Raw genomic sequence first — 21,408 nt, forward strand, 5'->3', positions numbered from 1 at the left:
TAACGGCAGCGAGCGATGAAATGGCTGGTGCAGCAAACTGCACACCCAGGTATGCTCAACGCCTCATTCACTGGCGTCTAACAAGCCTTGAGAGAGAGCCGGTCGAATGATTGATTGTTTCTCGCACCAACTGTCGACTGAGTCTGTGGAGAGTCCCTTTTCAGATACAGCAAGCTAATAACGAACTTACATCCAGACACAGTTCTCAAGCTCCTAGGCTACCAGGTCATCAGCGCCGCAGCAGTCGGATCGGACCAATAGGTTCACTAAGCCCACATTTAAGGACGTCAAGCATTCCGCAGCTCATGATGCATATCGCAGAGTGCGTCTTGTAGCTAATTCCATATCGGTATACCTGTTGAACTCAATACGCGCGTAAGCAGATTTCGGGCGGGGATAGGCGGGCCCTGGAATAAACAGCTCACTTTGGATTATGGCTCTGACGATACTTTGCCGGGCCAGCCAGGTCGGGACCATGGTCCCGACCGTCGATTCCGAATATCGCATTGACCCCGCGTACGCACAAATATTCTCGGGTAGGTCTATCGATATGGAATCAGCTGTAATTGTTATTTGTGTTGGGCACAGTGTTAATCGCTGCATATAGGTCTCCGGTTCCTGGTGGTAATGAGTGGGGTTAAACGCAACTGCATTTCACTGCGTATTTATTATTAAGTCATCTGCACGCAGGGCTTGCTCTTGGTTGGTCCCGAAAAGCCATAACGTCTAGTAGTGTCTGGCCTACACCAGATGTACGCAGTTGTCCTTGGTTGCGACGGGCAGAACCCTAACCTTTGACGCCCCCTCAGGAAGATCAATCTGTACGTACTAGCGCCAGATCCTGGCCTGCTCCTTCAAGCATGCGCAACGACTGTCGCCCATCTTTCCAGCTTGGACAAACGCTTTGCGTGCGGTGTGCTTCTACCCTGCTATAACAAACTTGTGATTGCTCAACAATTATATCATGGATCTACGGCGCAAGGACGGATTACAGCGGCTACATCCGCGCATGACTGTCATGGTAACAGCGACTCGGAAAATCATCCTCTTCTTCGTTGCCAGAGCTGAGAGTGCCGAGCAGCGCGTCTCCGGCTGCGACTTACGCCGAAAAGACGAGCCCTTGCGCTCGCTAATTACGCGTGCATGATGCCAAGACACCACCAGTAGACTGAGGGAGGTATAAATGCAGTCGCTCGATGCTCACCTTTTCCCTATTCTTGTCCCTTTCAGCTCGTTCTCGTACCAGTCTTGAGGGCTTGGTCTTCTTTCCGGTTCATTCCAATCCATCATTCCTTCAACAGCTAGCCTGTCCTTCACCGAACCCGTTGTCAATCGTCTCCTATCTGTTCAAGCGATGGCCCGTTTCAATCTCCTCGCTGTTCTTGCACCCATGGTCATTGGCATGGCCAGTGTTCTCGCTGCACCTATCTCCAACGTAGTAATTCCGCGCTTGGACTTGAACGCGGTCGAGAAGCGTGCCAATGGTACCACGTTCGTAGCCGGTTCTTTCGCGAACCAAGCGTGCGTAGTGTCTCCCATTCTGCTTTCGCGCAATCCACAGGTTTCTTACTTGCGGATTGTTGTTGCAGTTACGCTGATTTCCAGATCTCGGACGGTGTGGCTGGGAACGCGCAGGCTGAGGCCAACGCTGTCTTCGTCGGTCAGTCGTGTCTACCATAAGTCATCGTTATAGTGAAGCTCAATACTTGATATGATGCGCAGATCCCTTCAACGGCGTGGACCTGTCTACCGTTGACAGTGACACTGTTGAGACGATCAACACGATGCGTGAGGCCGCTGAGTCCGCCGAAACGGACGACTTCGACCCTCAGATTGACGCTGCATCTGGCGACGCGGGTGATTACATCACTCATCACCAGTTAATTGGCTGTTTGCTCACCGTTTTTCAACAGCGACTGCGCTTCAGAATGGCAAGATCAAGAACAAGGTGCTCAAGCTGACCGGTGAGGTCCAGGCTCTGAACATCAAGGTCAGTGCCGTCCACCCTGCTCCCACACCACTATACTGACATCCTGTCCAGATTGCTGTCGCGCAAGCCTCTGGCTCCGACACCTCAGACCTGGAGAGCCAGCTCGCTACTGAGCAGGGGAAGCTGACAACCAACATCGCTACTGACACTAAGAATGCCGGTCAGACGTCACAGGGCGTCACTGGCGGCTCGTCCTCGTCGTCCTCAGCATCCTCGGCTGCTAGCTCGTCCGCGGCATCGTCCGCGGCTGCTGATTCGTCTGCAGCTTCGGCTGTGGCCGCTACCTCGTCCGCAGCATCGGCCACGGCTTCTAGCTCGTCCACAGCATCAGCTAAGAAGGCCAAAGCGTCCAAGACGGCTAAGAAGGCCAAGGAGTCTGCAAATTGAGGGTAGCGCTGCTGTTTCTTACTTTTGTGTGTTCGACACTGAGGCTGGGAATATATTGCGATTGGAATGTTATCTTTGGTCTGATGATGCGTGAGAGACAATGATGTAGATGGCATGATAAGATGCAAAAGCACTGCCCTATGCCAGCCTTTCAACGTGATGAGTCAGACACTTATAAGTACCTACTAATGGTTGATGGTCGTGCACCATTGACTTCGTTCATGATTTCATATGAAACCCGTCGCATTGTGCCTGACAATCAATTTGAGATGAGGGAACTAGTCTAATTAGAAATCCGGAACCAAAGCACTGTTCGCTGGGATCAAGTGGTAGCTCAGGGAAGGTACAGTTAGAGTATCATAGTCGTCGCAGTGTCATTTGGGTGTCGTAGAATACAGGGATCACCATCATCATGCAGGGTATGAGTGTACGCAGGATAACCATTAAAAAGCGTGCAACACACGACACGAGCCTACCAGAACCGATTCGACTCCGGTGGGAGATTATTTGCCATGCGCATCATGACGATATTCGACGTCAGGCTCGAAAACTGTGTGCACGTGGGCATGGTCAGCCATCGCCGGTCGAACGAATACACTGAAGCCGCACGCACCCCGTTGCCAATGAGCACCTGGGCCCGCTGGCCGATGAGCATGTCAACCGCCTGTGCAATGTACTTCTGCTCCCAGCTCAATCGCAGCTCGCGACTGCTCGACACCTTCTTGAAATGCCCCGTCTTGCCCAGCGCGCGCTTGAGCTCGTCGATCCAGTCCTTCGCGCCGTTCGTCATGATGTAAACGTGGCGCAGCCCGCGCCCAGCGGGCGTCGCGCGCACCTCCTCGACCTTCGCGACGATCTGCTCAATGCTCGGGAAGCACCGCCGCATATACAGATCTAAGTTTTCTGGTGCGGTCTCGCCCCAGCCCGCACTCTGCAGCCGCTCGAACTTGTCCGGCAATGTGGGAAACTGATTGAATCCGTTCCAGTCCGAGGACCATCTCGCGAGGTGCTCGCAGTGGCTTGCGAAGTCGCCGCGCCGGACGTGGAGCACGAGCAAACCGGGAAGTGGTGGGTAGGGATTCGAGCTCGCTCCAAACCAAGGGAGCGCAGGAATGTAGGGCTCGAGACCAGATGCGGGGGAGAAGATGGGCCGGTTCGTCTCGAAGGCGGACTCAATGAGCGGGGACCAGCGGAAGTCGCTCAGAATGGGCGACTTGGTGAGGCTGTCGTAGATGTCGAGCACGCGTCTCGAGCCGAAAATCCTGTGCGCGTGGAATATCAAGACATGAGCGCAAACGTGGAGGGTCGCGCGACGGGAACATACCAGATAGAAAATATTTGGAGCGAGTCGCGGTCAATCTCGACGCAGCGGTCAGCGGTTCTGAGTTTCTCTATCCACTTGTCGAACATCATCTGCGCGGACGAGTCTCCGGGCAGTTGTGACGACACTTCATCACTGTGAATAACCGTTGGGTGCGGGCAAACTTCATCAAAATATTCCTTGGTAACAGCGCGGGGCGCCGGATCGCCGGGTGGGAAAGGTCCCCCTATCGTGGGTCCTGCGTGAAGGCGTTAGCTGCGGGAACTTAAACATGCAGATTCGTTGTTGCAGCCAGGATGCCCGCTGGTATGAAAACGCCTCAGGGACCATAAATGCATGCAACATTCGAGATAAAATGTATATATGTTGTCGTGCCAGATATAGCAAGGATCGTTTTGCAAAGTGAGCATTGTGTCCCTTCATTGCAGACAATATAGCATGAGTGATATCTCTTGCTAGATCGACCAACAAGATGCGAATCATGAGCACCGCATATATACGCAAGCGTTGGACTAGTCACTATCCGCACGGTCAGCAGCGGTGCACCACGCGTTGATAAATCCCATATCGTCATCCACGGCGAATGGGCACCAGCGGGGTAGATAGGTCAAAGATGAAGACAGCCAAATACGTTCCGATCTTGAAGAGTAAACAAGCGACAGTACCTGACATGATTGCAGATAGCGGTATTCGTGATGGGATGAGTTTGCCATTATAGTCAGTGTAGTCGGAACCGTCCCGATTCCATGTGTAGTTGTCGAAAACGAAGCTGCAGAGGGATGAGTCGAGGGCACGAAGTTGTGTGACCCGCAAGGGACATACGATCTGCCTGACCCATACGCGAGGTAGGAGTTCAACAATAGCTCTTGCATGGCGTTACCCCACCCAGAGGCTGATAGCGCCTTAGTTTCAGCCAAGCGAGCGAGCTTGATTGTGACGCACCATGTACATGGTTCGCCATCCATATGTACTTCCCCTCGCGTCCTTCGGGTAATGGCAAGTCTGGGTCATGCTGTGGCAGCTGCAGTTCTCGTGCATGGTACTTTTCGTACAGTGGGGGGTATATGTGGAACTCGGGGAGGTCCTCGACGTAGGGGACGATGTCGGCGGTGCTTGTGGTCCGGAAGAGAGCAAGAACTGCAAGTGCGACCAGGGCAAAGAAGGCGATGCGGGTATAGCGTCTGTTGTGCCATCGCAACCAGTGGGGTGTGCGCTGGGTGAGTCGGTCGTGTGTGGTGGGGAGGACGTCAGGGCCGCGGTGGGCGAGGCGGAACATGGCGGCCTTGTCGTCGGCGAACATTCACGTCGGGAAAAGCGCGGGATCGGCGCCCAGCGAAGCAGTGGCGCCTTCCTAGTGCCCACGCATCAGCTCCCACCGGGTGCAGCGCGCAGCACCCGCCTGCTCAGCGCTCCATGACGCGTGCCAAGCGGCACTTCGATCGCTTCCCCGCCTCCCACCAGCCTCCCTCGTTTGGCACAACAGGAGTCTGGAAACGCGGCATTCGCCGGGTCCGCCAACTGCACAGTTTCTCCCAGCCACCACTCCCACCTTCACTGCCGCCGTCTAATATACGCCTAGCAATTCCGTCAAGATGTCCAACGATCTCCAGTGGCTGCTCCTCCGCGTTCGTCGTTGCATGCCTGTTCAGTAGGGCCCTCTCATGCTGAATCCTGCGAAAATCTGCAGAACAACAATGCCTTCATGGTGAAGAAGGTCCAGGAGGGCCCTGTCTTCTCCAAGGAGCCGGTACGTGGACTTATGCTATAATAAATTTGTATCCACTCACCCTCGTTCTCAGGGTAACCTCACCAACCTCCACTCCTTCAAGTACTCTGGTCTGGCCAACTCTAAGGTCAGTGTTTCTGGGTGTCAACTTGCGTCTTGAGTCATGACACTATTCTCCAGGTCATCGACGTCAGGCCCACCGAGGGCGGTGTTGAGATCGCCACCCGCAAGAAGGACGCATCCCCTCACAGCGTCAGCTCTGGTTTTGCCAAGACGACAATCCGCCCCCGCTCAGGCAGCCGACGTGTCCTCGGTGCCGCTGCAAAACAAGCCAAGCGCGGCTACCGCCCCGACCTCCGCACAGTGAGTATCTCTTTCAGTTTCCGTTCTATATATATATATATTTCCTTTGTGTTTCCTATGTTTCCTCCATCGGCGCGCTTAGGTTACGCGGCCGATGGACTAGCACCATCTAGAGCCCGCTGGAGTATATGAAAGTAGGGTGTGGACATGATGTGCAAGAATACGTGGTCCAGTTTGGGGTCGATCAAACTCTAGCTAGATACGCGCCATGTCGCTATCGGGTCCCGTTCGACGCGCGTCGCGGTTGCCCGACTCTTTGGCGCTCACAGATTTTATTAGCTTCGCGCTCTGCGCTACTCATAGTCGCGGTCTGTACATACAGAGGATACTGACACGTATCTTCTAACAGGCAACCCTCGCACGCGCTTCTGCTATCCTCGAACTGCAAAAGGAGAAGAAGCCCTCACCACCGAAGAAGACGCGTGGAAAGAAGGCAGTCGCATAGGTGTCCTTGGGTGGTCATTGAACTGTATTCTGCTTTCATCTCGCTTTCGGTATCACTACAGCACCATGCGTATGTCCCTATTCACGAGCATGCATAACCTATGCGACGCGCGTATGCAAGCGATTTCTCTCGGAAGTTGGAAGCCCCAAGTTTGCGATCAATTTGGATATGCGACACGATAGCAAATGCAAGATTGGTTTACAAATACAGATGGTACAGATTGGCAATTATTCTCCGAACAACGTTCCCCCGGACATTAATCGTACAGAGCTTCCATCACCAGCATGTGTTCACATCAGCGTGCGACCCGCGGGCTGCCCGATCCTGCCACCGCCGCCGACCGCGTTCACATTCTTCGCGGTGTGCCCGTCGCGGCTTGGCCGGTTCTGCTCAGCCTTGCGGTAGAGGCTCTCTTGAAGACGGCGCTCGTGCTCGTCGCCGCCACCACCCTTCTTACGCTCCTTCTTGGGCACCTCGTCTTCTTGCGGGTCGTGTGGGGGCGGTTGCTCGCCTGGCGGTGCCGGGCGCGGGTAGTTGGGCGCCTCAGCGGGCGGCGAGGGCGACTTGGTCTCCCTGTGCGATGTATGTTCGTCAGTGTTATGGAGAGTGGCGAGCTGCCCTGAGACGCACGTGGAGGATTGTGGTTTAGGGCGTGTGGTAGTCGACAGACGGCGCCCACCAACTCTCACTAAGGGGAGTGAGCGAATCGGCCTGCAACGCCGGTGTCATGGTGGACTCACTAGCGGGTGGATGCTGGATCAGAGCCTCTGGTGTTGACATTGCTCGTGTGACGCTGAGATCGCCTGTGTCTAAACGTTGTCGTTTGTGCTGAGGCAGAGGGAGATATAATCGGTGTGGTGGTAAGGAGGCATCTCGAAGACGGGCCCCTGTGGATATATAGTCGGGCGGATCTGTAGGTTCATGGTTGCATTATTCGGAAAGTGGAAGCTGTTGGAGTAGGCGTGCCAGCTGACCAGCCTTCCGCCGAGGCTCAGCTGGACGCGGGCCTGACCGAACTTCTAGACTTGCCTATTCTGGATTGCCCGTGCTCGGCTATGTGCGCGGTAGCTGCGCTGAGCGCCCGCCCGCAGCTTGTCTGACTTGCGCATGACCGCAACAAAGTTACGCGCGTAGACGCGAGAGATCACTGCTCGCCGACGCGCACCAGCCGCTTGATCACGACATTGTAGACATTGGGTGTGAGTACCAACCCAATTGATTGGGCAATGCGAGGATTACGCCGCTGTCTCTGGTTCTTCCTTGTGACCCTCTCTGCCGTCTGCGCCAACACCGAGATTGTCAATTTCGACGCAGTTGAGAGCGTTGCAAGGGTTCCGCTGCCAATATCAGACTGGTAAGTGTGTTCCTCTTCATTCCGCACGGATGTACAGGTGTTGACGTGCTCTGCGCACAGGACGAGGCTGCATCCCAGCAACCCGGAGCGCATACTCCACGTTCAACCTGCACCACTATACACTGAACCGGCTCATATATGCGCGTACGATGTGCGAGGGGATGAAAATGCGGACCCTGGGTGCCCACATGAGATATGGCTCGTGCTTGACGTGGATGGGTCCGACCACAAGTGGTCCCGGTACGCCAGATTCACCTTGCGGATTTCGTGGCCGGCATGGGTGCGTGCTGCGTTCGTTTCTGTCTATATGCGCAGTGGTAATGACCGTCTTCAGGCCCCCACAAACTTCTTCATAAACATCTACTCGTCAGACAGCGTCCACGACGTGATGTCTCTTCATGCAAAGACGTCGACACAAATAATCGCGAACCCTGAGCCTATGCCCACCGACATCCCAACCGGAGAGAGTCGGTCCGTATCCCGCACCATGTTCGCACATATTCGTCTTGTGGACACCGGCGTGCGGCCGCCTGCAGCGGCCGCACCTGCGGAGCCCGTGCCATTCGTCGTGCTCCTCGAGCCGCTGTATTTCGGCGTTGTCCCCGCCTCAGTGGTGCCAATCATTGCATTCCTGGTGCCCGTCGTGTTGTGTGCGGCGTGGGTGGTCGCACCTTTTGTCAACGCACAGCTTGCACGGGTGGCAGACCAGGCAAGGAAGGAGATCGTGCTTATGAAGGCTGCCAAGCGCAAGCACCACTGAGGGAATCTGCGTGAGGATATGCAAGGCACGTCCGCTGCTCGAAAGACATCTCCGAATATTGAAGGATCAAGGGGCCGCATTTGCGATTTCAGCGTGCTAAGGTATGTCACAAGTCGCGAAACGAGCAGCAATGGCTCATATATGTTTAGTGAAGATGTTATTACGACTCACTGTCAACCCTGTCATGACAGTGGCATGATGGTAGTGATAGACAACAGAGAGAACCTATTATGCAATCAAGCAGCGGGTTCAGGATGCTCACGTTCGAGTCGCCATGCGATTGCCAATGACTATACACGTTGCCGCGTGAATGTCGTCTACTTTTTGGCCACCTCGCGGTAGCGTACTGCAATAGACGCCCCTTCCCGACATCAATCGAAAATCGAGTTTCAAATCAAAGATCAGGTCCCTTTTAAGTATGGAGTGATGGAGTGGACAATGGAGATGCCCGATGCGTTGTCCACACAGCGCTTTGATGTGCTCAAACAGGTTGGTCGATCCTTGGACATCGATCATTCGTTTGGGCCTGGTTGAATGTCTATGGTCGCTGTGAGTCTGTCAGCTAGTAACTGGCAGAACGCAGTCTAGGTGAGCTGCAGTGTTGCACTTGAAGCATACCCGTCGCACGCCTGCATAGCCCTCCGAGTGGCCGTCTGACCCGAACAGTCTTACCTCGGCTCAAGTCCTCGGAGGCCTTCCACTCTTGTTAGTAGATCTACCTTTCACCATCGATGGCGTTCGGTCCTCCAACACCGGCTTACGTAAAGTAAACAATGCCCGTACTCACACTGTATCCAAGGGATCCATCGGTGAGTACATACTGACAAAGCACGCATTCCTGACGTTACACATACATCGATATATTAGACGCCCATTGCAACGCCGTTGCAGTGCAAATGACCGCCGGTAAAACCACAGCCCCCATGCGGATAGAGGTGAAGAGGCTAGCATAGACCGGTGAATTTTGCCACCTTGGCGATAATCCCGCTTACTCCAACGTAGAACGCAAATTCGAGTGAGAACGAGGAGGGTAAATAAGTTATCAGATAATCTACTCGGGGACAAGAGCGCTGATAGCAGCGCGCCCATGCCCGACTGATGGTGTTTTTGTAACAGGCGTAGACGGCTGTGCCAACGTTGTGATGGTGTGCCTCTGCGGCGCTCTGTATATAAGGCGCGACACACGAAACGGTATATTCCCCTGCATCACTTTTATTCTTGTTCATTACCTTAGGGCTTCTTTCATTTTCATAATCTTGAAATCATGACAATCAATGACAGCAGATTCTATGCGACGCCAGAGCGGCTGTCCACATTATCGTTTGCGAGTTCCGAGGTGACATTTAAACTCGATCTCAACGAGCCGGGGGGAGACTACAGAAAGCAGCGAGAGGATGTTATTGAGCGGTACGTTTTCTCTCAGTCTCTCGTTGTAATATTATCGCTACTTAGTAACATGTTAAGATTCAGGAGTGTGCCCACCAAGGAACTCGGGGTGATGTTCAAATACCTCCGCGTTGTGGGGCTCGGAGCGTCCACAATTTACCAGCCAACGTTGGGGTCGAAACTCAACCCTCTGAATGTCCTCGATCGCATCAAACAGTGGCGATCGCCTGCCACTCGAGATCTCCTATATGGCTTCGAAGGTGTCGTTAAGCCTGGCGAGATGCTTCGTACGACGGTCAACTTTATACTTCATGATATATATTGACATGTCTTGACCAGTGGTTCTTGGTCGGCCGGGCGCGGGCTGCAGTACCTTTCTCCGAGTCTTGGCCAATCAACACGCCGAGTTTCATTCCGTCCAAGGCGATATCCATTACGACTCGCTGAGCCCTCAAGAGGTGCATCGGCACTACCGCGGCGACATTCATTACTGCTCCGAGGAAGATTACCATTTCCCTACTCTAACGGTGGATCAGACGTTGCGGTTCGCGGCACGAACAAGGACGCCAAAAGATCAGTCCGACTCGTCGTCGCCGCGTGATCACACGGAGAAGGTTGCGGAACATTTGGAGACCACTTTTGGTTTGCGCCATGTTAGGAATACGGTCGTAGGTGATGCAGCTATTCGTGGTATCTCTGGAGGAGAGAAGAAAAGAGTGTCCATTTGCGAGGGTCTTGCGACAAGAAGTCTCATCAGTTGCTGGGACAAGTACGTGTTTCGACCGTTTGAACTCAGTCCATATTGAGATATGTCCCTAGTCCGACTCGTGGGCTTGAGTACGTGCATGCGTATCTTTCTCACACCGACGAAGTACTCATGCCGTCGCCACGCTCAGCGCTTCCACTGCGCTCGAGTTTGTGCGGTCCCTGCGCTCAGTAACTGACCATGAGCGAAAAGCGACCATTGTCTCCTTGCAACAAGCCGGGGAACCATTGTTTGAGCTATTTGACAAGGTTTGTCTCATATACGAGGGCAGAATGGCGTACTTTGGGCCTGCGTCTCGCGCGCGGCAGTACTTTGTCGACATGGGCTATCTCCCGACCAACAGGCAGACGACTGCAGACTTTTTGGTGGCCGGTGAGAAATAAAATAGTTCTTCCATCAGATATACTCTAATGGTTCTTAGTCACTGATCCGGATGGTCGAAAGACACAAATTGGCTTCGATCGCTATATCCCTCAGACGGCCCATGAGTTCGCGGGATATTATGGGAAGTCTGATATCTGTCCACTCAACAAGGCCGACATTGAGGCATATGGAGATGAGTGCATCGGGAAGCCTCATCGAGCAGCGATCTTCCAGGAGCGCTCTCGAGCCGAGAATAGCAGCATGACTGGCGCGGATAGTCCCTACCTCCTTTCACTATCTACGCAAGCGTGGGTGCTCCTTGTTCGCAGGCTTCAACTTGAGCGAGGTGCATTACGCCGGCGCATCACACAATTGATGTATGCGTCCAGTTCTATTGCGAAACTATCCTTGATACTTAGGTATGATTCTCAGTGCCTCCATGATACAGGCTATCATGGCCGGGTCCGTATACGCTCATCTCCACCCCGATACCTCAAGCCTTTACTCTCGCTCAAGTGTAGTACAATTGTGAGTATCCTCAACCTGACTGTATCCATTCATTGACGATCTGTCAGCGCCCTCGTTTGGGTTACCTTCACCACATCAACCGAGATTCCGGCTCTCTTTTCGCAGCGCCCGATTGTGTTGAAGCACTTTAGGGCTGCGATGTACCATCCTCTCTTAGACTCGCTCTCCCTGACACTACTCGATATTCCGATCACCTTATTTACCACGGGCCTCTTCTCGGTTATTATTTATTTCTTGGCTGATTTACATGACTCATTCGGACGGTTCATGTGAGATTTGTCTCTTTCGGATCTTTCTCACGAGTGCTGACTTGGGAATAGAACTTTCACCTTAGTATTGCTGCTAATCACTTTCACGATGAAGGGATTGTTCCGTGCCGTGGCTACGTCATTTAAGAGCCCGGCTCCGGCTCAAGCACTGGCAGGACTTATAATGATGTTTAGCGTGCTTTACATGGGGTTTATCCTGCCGATGCCTACGATGATCGGAGCACTCAAATGGATTACCTATATAAATGTAAGTTTGATCATAAGGCCTTGAGATTAAGACTGATGCATTGGCTAGCCTCTCAAATATGCCACCGAGGCTGTCACAGTCAACGAGTTCGAAGATTTGACCGCGACGTGCTCTACGCCCATCCCTCAAGGACCTGGATATGAGCATGTGGCTTCAGAAAACCAAGTGTGCACAACGGTGGGGTCTCTTCCTGGCGACCTCTCTGTCTCAGGTGCACGCTATTTGCAAGTGAACTTTGACTTCTCGTATGACCATCTGTGGCGGGTAAGTAAAAATCACGATATGCACGAAGATTACACTCATTATTCTGCAGAATGTTGGCATCCTGATCGCTTTCTTCACCTTCTTTACGCTCACCTACCTGCTCATGACTGAAATCCGAGTGGAATCGGCATCCCAGACTTCGGTTGTTCTTTTCAAGAAGCCGACTCGTAAGCAAAACAGTCAGCACAGGCGATCCAATGTCGACACAGGGCACGAGGCGTCGACGAGAACTGCCAGAGGTGGCACATTCTCATTCGAGAACCTGTCGTATTCGGTACCCACAGCTGATGGTGCTCGGAGGGAACTTTTGCAAGACGTCTCCGGATGTGTCACACCAGGATCTCTGGTCGCACTGATGGGGGAATCTGGTGCAGGGAAGGTAAGTATTGGCGTCCATTAAGTCACTATTTTGCTTAACTCACGGACCTCTCGCGACAGACCACATTGCTCAATGTCTTATCCAAGCGGACCACCACTGGAGATGTCACTGGTGATCTGCTTCTGGATGGTAAGCCTGTCCCGGCGGACTTCCAGACCCAAATGTATGCAACCAAAGTGTGGTTTACTATAGTGGTCGCTAACACCCAACTAGTGGATTCTGCCAACAGGTGGACACGCACTACCCTTTATCGACCGTGCGCGAAGCTCTCTTGTTCTCAGTTCAACTACGTCAGTCTCAGTCTGTGCCACTTTCAGTGAAGATGGACCAGTATGTTAAATCCCAATACAATTCAATGGGCTCTTACTGATTGCGAATCTTAGTGTAGCCGAATGCATCACTATGTGCGGTCTCGAATCGTACTCAGATGCCATCATCGGCACGTTGGGCATCGAGCAATTACGACGGGTTAGCATTGCCATCGAGCTGATCGCAAAGGTAAGTCGTATTATTGAATGAAGGCCTACGTTAATCTCGATGCGGTAGCCTCCTCTACTTTTCCTTGATGAACCTACTTCAGGCCTTGATTCACAAGGTGCTCTGTCCATCGTCGGAGCGCTGCGGAATCTGGCTGATAAAGGACAAGCGATTGTATGCACGTACGTACGATTGCATGATTCGACGAGAGTGAGGTCTCATTGCTTGCATGCGCAGAATCCACCAACCGTCGTCTGATGTATTTGAGGTGACGTCACGATATGCTTCGTATATACTTGATCAAGTGCTGACGCGGTCGTCTAGATGTTCGATCACTTGCTACTGTTGCGTAAAGGCGGGCAAGTCGTGTATCACGGAGAACTGGGCACTGAATCCAAGACGATTATTGACTATTTCGAGAAGCATGGCGCGCGCCCATGTACACCAGACGAGAATCCGTATGTCGCCGTGTCTTTACCAAGAGGTTGTTCAGCTGAGAACAGATCTTCGCAGTGCCGATTATATCTTGAATGCCATTGGTGCCAGTGCGATATCTACCTTAAACCAGGATTGGCATGAGATATGGGTCCATTGCCCAGAAGCTCGCAAACTACATGCCCAACTGGATGCCATCAGACTGAACAAAATTCCCCTTGAAATTGCTCGGTCCTATTCACGTGGTTCCGCTGTCTCTTGGAGGACGCAGCTGGCGACATTACTGAATCGCAATCTTACTGGCTATTGGAGAAACCCAACGTATCTTCTGTCGAAGTTCATCCTCACGTCTGGTGCCGGCATCGTAATTGGTCTCTCATTTCTCCACACTAAAGACAATTTACAAGGCACCCAGAATCAGCTTTGGGTACGCGTCTCAATCCGTGCCAAAAGTATGCCGCTGCTAAAAGGCTGAGGATGTTTGCAGACAGTGTATTTGTCAACGTATATGGCTTCTCCGCTCACTCATCAGATGTTCGTACCGTTGATCAACGTGCGCAACGTCTATGAGCTTCGCGAGAGGTTCAGCAACATGTACCATTGGACAGCGCTTCTGACCTCCCAGCTATTGGCCGAACTGCCTTGGAACATCCTGGCTATGACAGCGTACTTTATCTCTTGGTATTGGACGGTTGGATTCCCGACTAGTCGCGCAGGCTACTCATACCTGATGTTGGCAGTGGTATACCCACTATACTTCACGACAGTGGGCCAGGTGAGCAGCATCGGCGACCGGAACATGATTTATTGATTCACCCCGTTATTTATTAGGCAGTCGGAGCATTCTCACCCACTCCTGAGGCAGCTTCGCTCGGTTTCAGTGCATTATTCGCTTTCATGCTACTCTTGTATGTGTCGCTTGATCGTGTGTCGAAGCCATTCGTCTGATTTTTGAACGTGCAGCGATGGCGTCATGCGTCCGTACGCACAACTGGGCTGGTGGCAGTGGATGAATCGTGTTATACCCTCGACATATGTTGTGGAAGGCATAGTCGGCCAAGGTATGCTATCTGCGTTGCGGCGTTTCCAAAAGCTAATTGTCTCGTATGACGTAGCTTCGGGGGGCATGCCTATTCATTGTGACCTTGAAGAACTCGTCACCGTTGACCCTCCTGCAGGAATGATCTGCTCCCAGTATTTGGCCACATTCGCCGAGACCGCCGGAGGCTATCTCACAAATGCAAATGATAGCCAAGCGTGTGGCTATTGCCCCTACCGTACGAAGGATATATTCTTCACTCAGAACTTCAGCATCTCGTACTCGCATCGCTGGCGTGACTTCGGTGTCCTGATAGCCTATATTCTCATCAATGTGAGCAGCCGAGTATGTACTCCCAGACATTCACTGACTTGAACCTTGTTGAAGATTTGTCTAATATTTGCGATGACGTACTTCATCAGGGTTCGGACGTGGAGTATGCGAGGCTTGATTCGGGATCATATACACAGACGGAGAAACACAATCATGACGGAGGTGCCGATGACGAACGTCAGTCTCAAAGCCGACGGCGAATCTCCATATCGAGAGGTTCTTCACATTCACCCAGAAGTGATTCACATCAAGGCTGGGATGTTCGACTCTCCAGACTCTCGTTTATCCGCTCCCTCATCAGCATTGCCGAACACTGACTTGACGCCGGATTATATAGAGACAGTGCGGAGATAGTACTAGCCATTTCACTTGCTACCGCCACTACCCACATCGTGCTGCATAATGTCTCTATTCCAGCTGTCTACCCTGCGACGCAGATTCGGGACTACAACAGATAATTATGTATTTACCACCGCGCAAGCTCGTGTTTACTGTCATTAATATTGTTCATTGTATATCATTTGCAAGGCCGTTTCGTTGAGGGATTCCAAAACACGGTCACATGATCGCGTCTGATGTACTATACTTCTCGATCGCGGCCATCCTGAGTCTGCCACCACGACGCACATTGCTCACTGATGGGCGCATGTCGCTGTCACTTTTCCTATCCTTTTCATTGTAAGAAGGTTGAAGACGCACGGTGCCTTACCTTGTCTGCTGTCCAAAACACCACCTTACAGGTACTCCAATATTAGACCTCGATGCTGATGCTCGTTTTAATGTGCTCGAGTATATGTTATTTGAATATAAATCAGAGTCAACAAATGAGAATGTGTATACAGTAAACCGAAAGTATGCTCTGGATTCAGAAAATCCAGGATAACCAGAGGGACCGCGTGCAAAAGCTTCCTGGTTACATATACCTCTCAATCGAACGCATTTATTCGGTCGACAACGATGAAACCTTCACCGCTTCGGAGAAGGTCGTGTTTATCTTATCGTCTCGGTAAGGATCGTCTATGAAAACAGCAGATGCCGATAATCACGGCCGACTTCGACGACGATTACTTACTAGCCCCTGCGTAAGGTGGGTCACCTCGATATGACACTAGTATAGCAAGCTCCCGGTCACCTGGGGGATGCCCCAGACACCAACGCATGATCATGCTTATGTGCTGACACAGAGACCGCCAGCGGTAGTCTGGCTAACATGCAAGCTACACTCATCACGCAACCTAACCACCGTGGGTTGCTCCGGACACCGTCCAGCGAGATTAGCTTTTTCAATCGACCTCTGGTCCACCTTCCTTGCCTTTGACATCGCACGCTGGCCGATCAGAAGGTGTCATCATCTCATTTTCGTACAGTGTCCCGAGTCCGGCACACCCTCCGAAACACTACGGATTCCAGAGATGCTCCGAACAACAGGTCCTGTCGACAACAAAGAGGTCAAAAAGCTGAAATTGGCGCACTTGCTACAAGTGGGGCTGAACTGGAATAAGGTGCCAACAATCAGATAACCCCACAGACAACAACGCCACGACATGAAACAAGCTCAGTACGAGTACAACCAAGGATGTAAAGTTTGATATTGAAGGATACCAGGGACAACGGAAGTTATCAAGCCACGGTGTCCAGCTCCGGCAAGTGCACGGCCCCAAGCCAAGCAAGCACAATCTCGACCCTGGGGCCGTGCAGAGGGATATTGATGTTCAGCGGCTTCTTCTTCCCCTTGTTCGCTGCCTTCTCCTTCTCCGCCTTCTCGAGCTTCTCGCACAGCCGCACCGCAACCGGAGCAAGCAGGATCCGAGCGCAATCCAGCGCCTCCGCTGAGTCAACGCGCTCTGTGCCGCTGGAAGGTGTCTCGCGCCCGGACGGTGCGGGCGACATGTGAACCGTTGTACTCGAGCTGGAGCCATTCACGCCGAGTATGAGGGAGGATGCGGACGCGGCAAGGCGGTCCATGTCAGGCGAGGGCGGTGACGGTACACGGTCGACCTCCTTCGCCTTCGCTGAGAACGTCGGCGGCGCCTCGAGTGCGAGCATCGAGCCCAGGGACGAGAGTGAGTGCGGCTGGACGCCATTGCGCCACCCACCTGCGAGGCGCTCGAGCACCTCGACGAACTCAGCCTGTGCCATAGAGCGCGGAGGGAGGAACACAGGATAGCCCTCCAGACCGTCGACCACGGCGGCAGTGCGCGTGAACGCGGGCAGCAGACCGGGGAAGTCGCCAAGCAGGAGGTGTCCCAGGAGTATGCTGAAGTGCGATTCCACCAGGAGAGGATGATATGTCGTGAACGTCGCAGGAGACTCGGCGGCAGGAGGCGGCTGCGCCTGGCTGCCTGGGCGGAATGACTCCGTAAGTGCAAACGCGTGCGCGAGGCGCGAGGCAAGATCCTCGCCCACTGCGGGGTTGGGCACGCCTTCGAGTGAATCGAAGTGGGCGAGGAACCTCTCGTGATCACGCATGCTCTTTTTGACTAGTAAAGTGACTTGCTCGCGGAAAAAACCTTCAGCGAGGAGTGCTCTGTACGCGGCGAGCTTCGTCCCGTCTTTGTTTCCGAGTGGTCCGTCGGGATGGCCGACTTCAACGCCGCCGTACCGCCCATTCTCGATGTAGCACAGCCGCAGCTCCGCACCGTCCACGGACGGTATCTTGCGTATTCCCTCCAGTTGCAAGATCCCGTCCTCGATGAGATACACCGCATGCTGCAGATACGCCGCGGCGCGCAGAAAGAGGCACTGCGGCTCGATCGGGTCCGGGGCATCCGGTAATACAGACGGATGCAACAAGAGCTGCTCGCCGTCCGGCCCCTCGATCGTCGGCGCATCCTCGTCTGGCATAGCTACGCTCGTCCCATTGGGCAGCGCCTGCCCGTGCGTCTTGCTCCCACCTGCCTTACCCTTCTTCTTGTGCCCCTTCCCGCGCTGCTTCTCGTTTGATTTGCTGTTTCGGTGCGCCACCTTCGCCCGACGTAACGTGCGCGCCTCTCTAAACGCATGCGTGAAATCTTTCACCGCTGAGGCGTATTCGTCGCGGAAGCAGTGTACAATTCCGCGTGTGCGGTAGAATTCGAGCCGTTGAGGATATGCAGCTATCAGTTCGTCCAGCAGACTGGTCGTAGTCGACTCGGCTAGCTGTCTATGGACGACTCAGCGCCCCATGTACCATAAGCGAACGGACGGGACATACCGAGAAGGTATCTTCTCGTGGAAGAAGTGCACATAGCGTGCATCCACATCGTGTGGGTCTGCAGCCCACAATTAACGCTCGCACTTGTGAGATGTGGATACCAGGTTACGTACCAACTTTAAGTACGCGCTCCGCGATGTCGTCAAACACGCTGCCCCCTTGCATGACCATGACACTGGACGCTATCTCGTCCGTTCGATAAGCAGCCGCAAGCTTCTGGACGGCCAACGCCCGCAGCCTGTGCACACGCATCGCAGACATGGCCACGTTCCGCCCACCTACAGGTTCCCCGAGTGGATTCATGCCCAAAGACTGCGCCGTCGCCCACGGGCTTGAGTTCATGCCCGGACCGGCACCGCGCATCGAGCCCAGGGCCGCCGCCGACAGCCCAGAGCTCGCGCGAACGGAGAGCTCGGACGCCTCATCTATCAATCGGCGGATACTGGTTACGGAGCGGAACACGCCCGGGTCGATGGGCGGCGGTGTCGCCTTCCCGGGCTTGGGTGTCGGAAACGGCGGGGGTGGGGGGAGGCTCGCGAATGTGCTGTGCGGAGAATCAGGCGGCGAATGGTCGCCCAGGCCGGCGAATCCACGGTCGCGGTGTCTTTGTGAGCTGATGGTTGGAGGGGGGAGAGAAGGGAGACGGGTATCAGACGCGGACGCGGAGAGGGTCGCGGGGTCAAGGTTGAGGACAAGTAAAGATTCAAGGAGTTCGAGAGGCAATTGTAGCCAGGGTCCCTATGTATTCCGTCAGCGTAACAGGCGGGCGCAAGGCAACAGACGTACATGATAAGAGCTAATGTACCGCCAGTGCTTGTTTCTGCTAATGCAGAGCACGGGCGGGCGGTCGTCGTCTGCGACATTGTCCTTTCCGTTCGTTTGGGTCGCGCCATTCGCAACGTCCTTCGTGTTCTTAGATTTCTTGCTCTTCTTCTTCTTTTTCTTCTTCTGCACGTTCAATTGGTCGCTGGGGCCGCCGTTCGGGGATAGGGAGTCGGAGGACGTCGCCGGGTCGGGGCATTCGGCAGGCATTTTTTCTGCCTGAACGTGCTGTTCTACAGGAGAAAGCTTGTCTGACATGGGTTCTTGTGCGCGAAGGCTGAGAGCAAGATATAGGTGGACTGCAGGTCCAGTGCTACAAGGTTCAGTATATTGACTGGGGCATTCTCACGCATGTTATAATGCTGCCGCGGAATGATTGAGGACCGGGATGCTATAAATTAACCTCATGTTTAGCAGCGACTGCCTAGGATCCCTCTCAATGCTGTGCAAATTTCATTTGGGTATGTTTACGAGGAGCCCGTCCCTCAACAATACCAAGTTTATTACTACCAGAAACAGCGCAAAAAACGCGCACTTCCGGTTTTTAATTTATTGCCATGTGAACCGATCTACTTCCGGTGGAACGCTGATTATTACATGTTTTTGGATGATCATGCACGCCGGGTCTGTCGATGTTTGTTCAGGCCGTTGCTCAATAGAGTACAAGCGATGTCTGGAACTGCAGCCGAGCTACAAACAGTTGCAAGGACGCTGTCGACATGCGTTACATGGCGTCTCTTCTCTTCTCAGTCCGCATCTCCTGTGAGTACCCCATTGCTTCGTGGGGGGCCAACGAGAGGAAGGCAATGACGGAGCCGAGAACCTTAGTGTGTATTGCTCACGGAAGAAGTTCAAGACAGCGAATAGCTCTACAAGCTTAGAGAACATACACCCCAGGTGACACACAGAAGCAGTTGTAGACCCGACCAGCCCCGTCACCGGTTGCATGTGTGGTTTTTGTTTTGCTATCTAGAAATGTGGCTATGCCGGAGCTCGCTGATAATGCGGTTCTATGATGTTTGTTACATTAAGCATTCGCCGTGTGCATAGCAATGGGGTGAGTTGCTCGGAAACTGGAGTACTGAAGGACGAGCTCAAGGGAGACTGGACACGATAAACGGCGACACGGAATTTAGCGCCAGCACGGTCATGTGCAAACGCGTCGCGTCGCGCCGCGGCGCGTGACACGGTACGCGATCTTGTTTACTGTTTGTTCGTGTCGATACGCGTCCTCGATGTGGCCCTAATAAATACGCGCCATGGCGCGTCCTCCCTCGCCTCCTACACGTTCCCGGCCCTGCAATGCACGAACAGCCCCGTATCCGGTCTCCTACGCTCCTGCGCATCGACTCGTCGTCGAGCGTCTCATCGCTCGACTCCGAGGCCTGCGTGCCTCCGGAGGAGGCACTTATTTACGCAGACGCGGGCGACCCGCTCGCTGCGACGCGACGCACGCGTAAGCGGTTCTCTAATACCCAATTAATGATGCTTGAGCAACTGTACCGCCGCACTTCACACCCGACGCGCGAACAGCGCGACGCGTTGGCCAAAGAAGGCGATATGTAAGTAACTTCACGTGTCGCAATATACTATACCTACCGGTCTGTCTCTGCATATATCGCGTGCATCATTACTCACCTCGGTATATTCTACAGGGAAGTACGGTCAGTGACTATCTGGTTCCAGAATAAGCGGCAGATGGAACGGCGAGCCAAGAAGCCGAGCCCGAGACATTCGTACCCGTTTCACGACGTATCAGGGAAGACCATCCACACCGTCCGCCGCGCCGCACTACTCGAGCAAGAACGGGGCGGCTCCGAGGACCAATCCTCGCCGCCCGTCGGCAGCCAGAGCACGACGCCACGGGCCAGCCACAGCCCGTCGCTCGAGCCCATGACTCCACCGCTCTTGCGCGATGCCACACCAGTCCACCTCACAGCGCGCAAGCGCAGCGCCCCCACTTTCGACCGCAGCCTCTCCCTCGACCGCATCGCCGCGCGCTCCGAGCGCCCGCTGCTCCCGCCCAAGACCCCGCCACCGCGCCCGCGCCTGCTGCCGCTCACCCCGCCCCGCTGGCACGCGCCTGCGCTCTGGGAGAGCATGCCTTCGTCACCGCCGTCACATTCGAGCCCGCAGGCGGACCGTGACCTCCTCGACTTCGGGCGCAGCCGTCTCAAGCCTATACGCACGCTGGAGTGGGCGTGTGCCGCAGCAAGGGTCGGTGGGCAGCGGAATGTGGAGCGGGAGCCGGAGAGTGACGGTGGCCTTGAGCTCGATCTGGGAGGTGATACAGAGGACGAGAGCGAGGCGCACGAGGCGGTGACCCCACGGAACAGCCAAATAATGGGCGCATATCACCGCAGGGCACAAGCTGTGCGTATGGACGCTGACAAGGAAAACGACCCAATGGCCAAGTCTATGCTGATGACGGGGTTGAGCACGGAGATGGATGAGGACGACGGGGATGTTAACGTGAGGACGCACGATGCCGATATGATGAACGCCGCACTCGCACTCTGCGGTTTGGGCGCAGCGCAACAGCTATAGGGATTTATTTATAT

The 21,408-nt window shown here is 54.0% G+C and overlaps 8 protein-coding genes across 8 annotated transcripts; 5 read left to right on the forward strand and 3 right to left on the reverse strand.

Moving 5' to 3' along the window:
• Positions 1–1,272: 1,272 nt before the first annotated feature.
• On the forward strand, positions 1,273–2,448 carry POSPLADRAFT_1037719 (hypothetical protein). Its single transcript, XM_024477252.1, has 6 exons — positions 1,273–1,521; positions 1,590–1,660; positions 1,723–1,857; positions 1,914–1,990; positions 2,042–2,198; positions 2,268–2,448. Exons 1-6 carry the CDS (start codon positions 1,355–1,357, stop codon positions 2,375–2,377), a joined length of 717 nt encoding a protein of 238 aa, XP_024343574.1. The 5' UTR covers positions 1,273–1,354; the 3' UTR covers positions 2,378–2,448.
• Positions 2,449–2,849: 401 nt separating this feature from the next.
• POSPLADRAFT_1130213 (hypothetical protein) lies at positions 2,850–4,570 on the reverse strand (the record flags this gene model as incomplete). Its single annotated transcript, XM_024483932.1, has 5 exons — positions 2,850–2,927; positions 2,991–3,639; positions 3,702–3,936; positions 4,364–4,467; positions 4,521–4,570. 5 exons carry the CDS (start codon positions 4,568–4,570, stop codon positions 2,850–2,852), a joined length of 1,116 nt encoding a protein of 371 aa, XP_024343575.1.
• A 700-nt stretch (positions 4,571–5,270) lies between these two features.
• POSPLADRAFT_1037721 (hypothetical protein) lies at positions 5,271–6,367 on the forward strand. Its single transcript, XM_024477253.1, has 5 exons — positions 5,271–5,323; positions 5,386–5,445; positions 5,498–5,551; positions 5,605–5,787; positions 6,137–6,367. The coding sequence occupies exons 1-5, from the start codon at positions 5,291–5,293 to the stop codon at positions 6,230–6,232; spliced, it is 426 nt and encodes a 141-aa protein (XP_024343576.1). The 5' UTR covers positions 5,271–5,290; the 3' UTR covers positions 6,233–6,367.
• A 155-nt stretch (positions 6,368–6,522) lies between these two features.
• POSPLADRAFT_1050953 (hypothetical protein) lies at positions 6,523–7,012 on the reverse strand (the record flags this gene model as incomplete). The annotated part of the gene is made up of 3 exons (XM_024480102.1): positions 6,523–6,805; positions 6,863–6,920; positions 6,973–7,012. The coding sequence occupies 3 exons, from the start codon at positions 7,010–7,012 to the stop codon at positions 6,523–6,525; spliced, it is 381 nt and encodes a 126-aa protein (XP_024343577.1).
• A 446-nt stretch (positions 7,013–7,458) lies between these two features.
• On the forward strand, positions 7,459–8,346 carry POSPLADRAFT_1050954 (hypothetical protein; the record flags this gene model as incomplete). The annotated part of the gene is made up of 3 exons (XM_024480103.1): positions 7,459–7,586; positions 7,647–7,866; positions 7,921–8,346. 3 exons carry the CDS (start codon positions 7,459–7,461, stop codon positions 8,344–8,346), a joined length of 774 nt encoding a protein of 257 aa, XP_024343578.1.
• Positions 8,347–9,802: 1,456 nt separating this feature from the next.
• POSPLADRAFT_1128402 (hypothetical protein) lies at positions 9,803–14,874 on the forward strand (the record flags this gene model as incomplete). Its single annotated transcript, XM_024483733.1, has 20 exons — positions 9,803–10,019; positions 10,072–10,501; positions 10,605–10,870; positions 10,920–11,238; positions 11,294–11,389; positions 11,437–11,658; positions 11,710–11,905; positions 11,954–12,169; positions 12,219–12,548; positions 12,608–12,711; positions 12,762–12,878; positions 12,932–13,046; positions 13,095–13,207; positions 13,263–13,293; positions 13,350–13,483; positions 13,539–13,887; positions 13,948–14,235; positions 14,292–14,368; positions 14,424–14,521; positions 14,576–14,874. 20 exons carry the CDS (start codon positions 9,803–9,805, stop codon positions 14,872–14,874), a joined length of 4,017 nt encoding a protein of 1,338 aa, XP_024343579.1.
• Positions 14,875–16,452: 1,578 nt separating this feature from the next.
• Positions 16,453–19,057, reverse strand: POSPLADRAFT_1128755 (hypothetical protein; the record flags this gene model as incomplete). Its single annotated transcript, XM_024483768.1, has 4 exons — positions 16,453–17,974; positions 18,026–18,083; positions 18,139–18,763; positions 18,812–19,057. The coding sequence occupies 4 exons, from the start codon at positions 19,055–19,057 to the stop codon at positions 16,453–16,455; spliced, it is 2,451 nt and encodes an 816-aa protein (XP_024343580.1).
• A 1,092-nt stretch (positions 19,058–20,149) lies between these two features.
• On the forward strand, positions 20,150–21,394 carry POSPLADRAFT_1030059 (hypothetical protein; the record flags this gene model as incomplete). The annotated part of the gene is made up of 2 exons (XM_024476711.1): positions 20,150–20,409; positions 20,503–21,394. The coding sequence occupies 2 exons, from the start codon at positions 20,150–20,152 to the stop codon at positions 21,392–21,394; spliced, it is 1,152 nt and encodes a 383-aa protein (XP_024343581.1).
• Between the last annotated feature and the right edge of the window lie 14 nt (positions 21,395–21,408).

Source organism: Postia placenta, assembly GCF_002117355.1.
Source record: "Postia placenta MAD-698-R-SB12 unplaced genomic scaffold POSPLAscaffold_1, whole genome shotgun sequence".
NCBI lineage: Eukaryota > Fungi > Basidiomycota > Agaricomycetes > Polyporales > Adustoporiaceae > Rhodonia > Rhodonia placenta.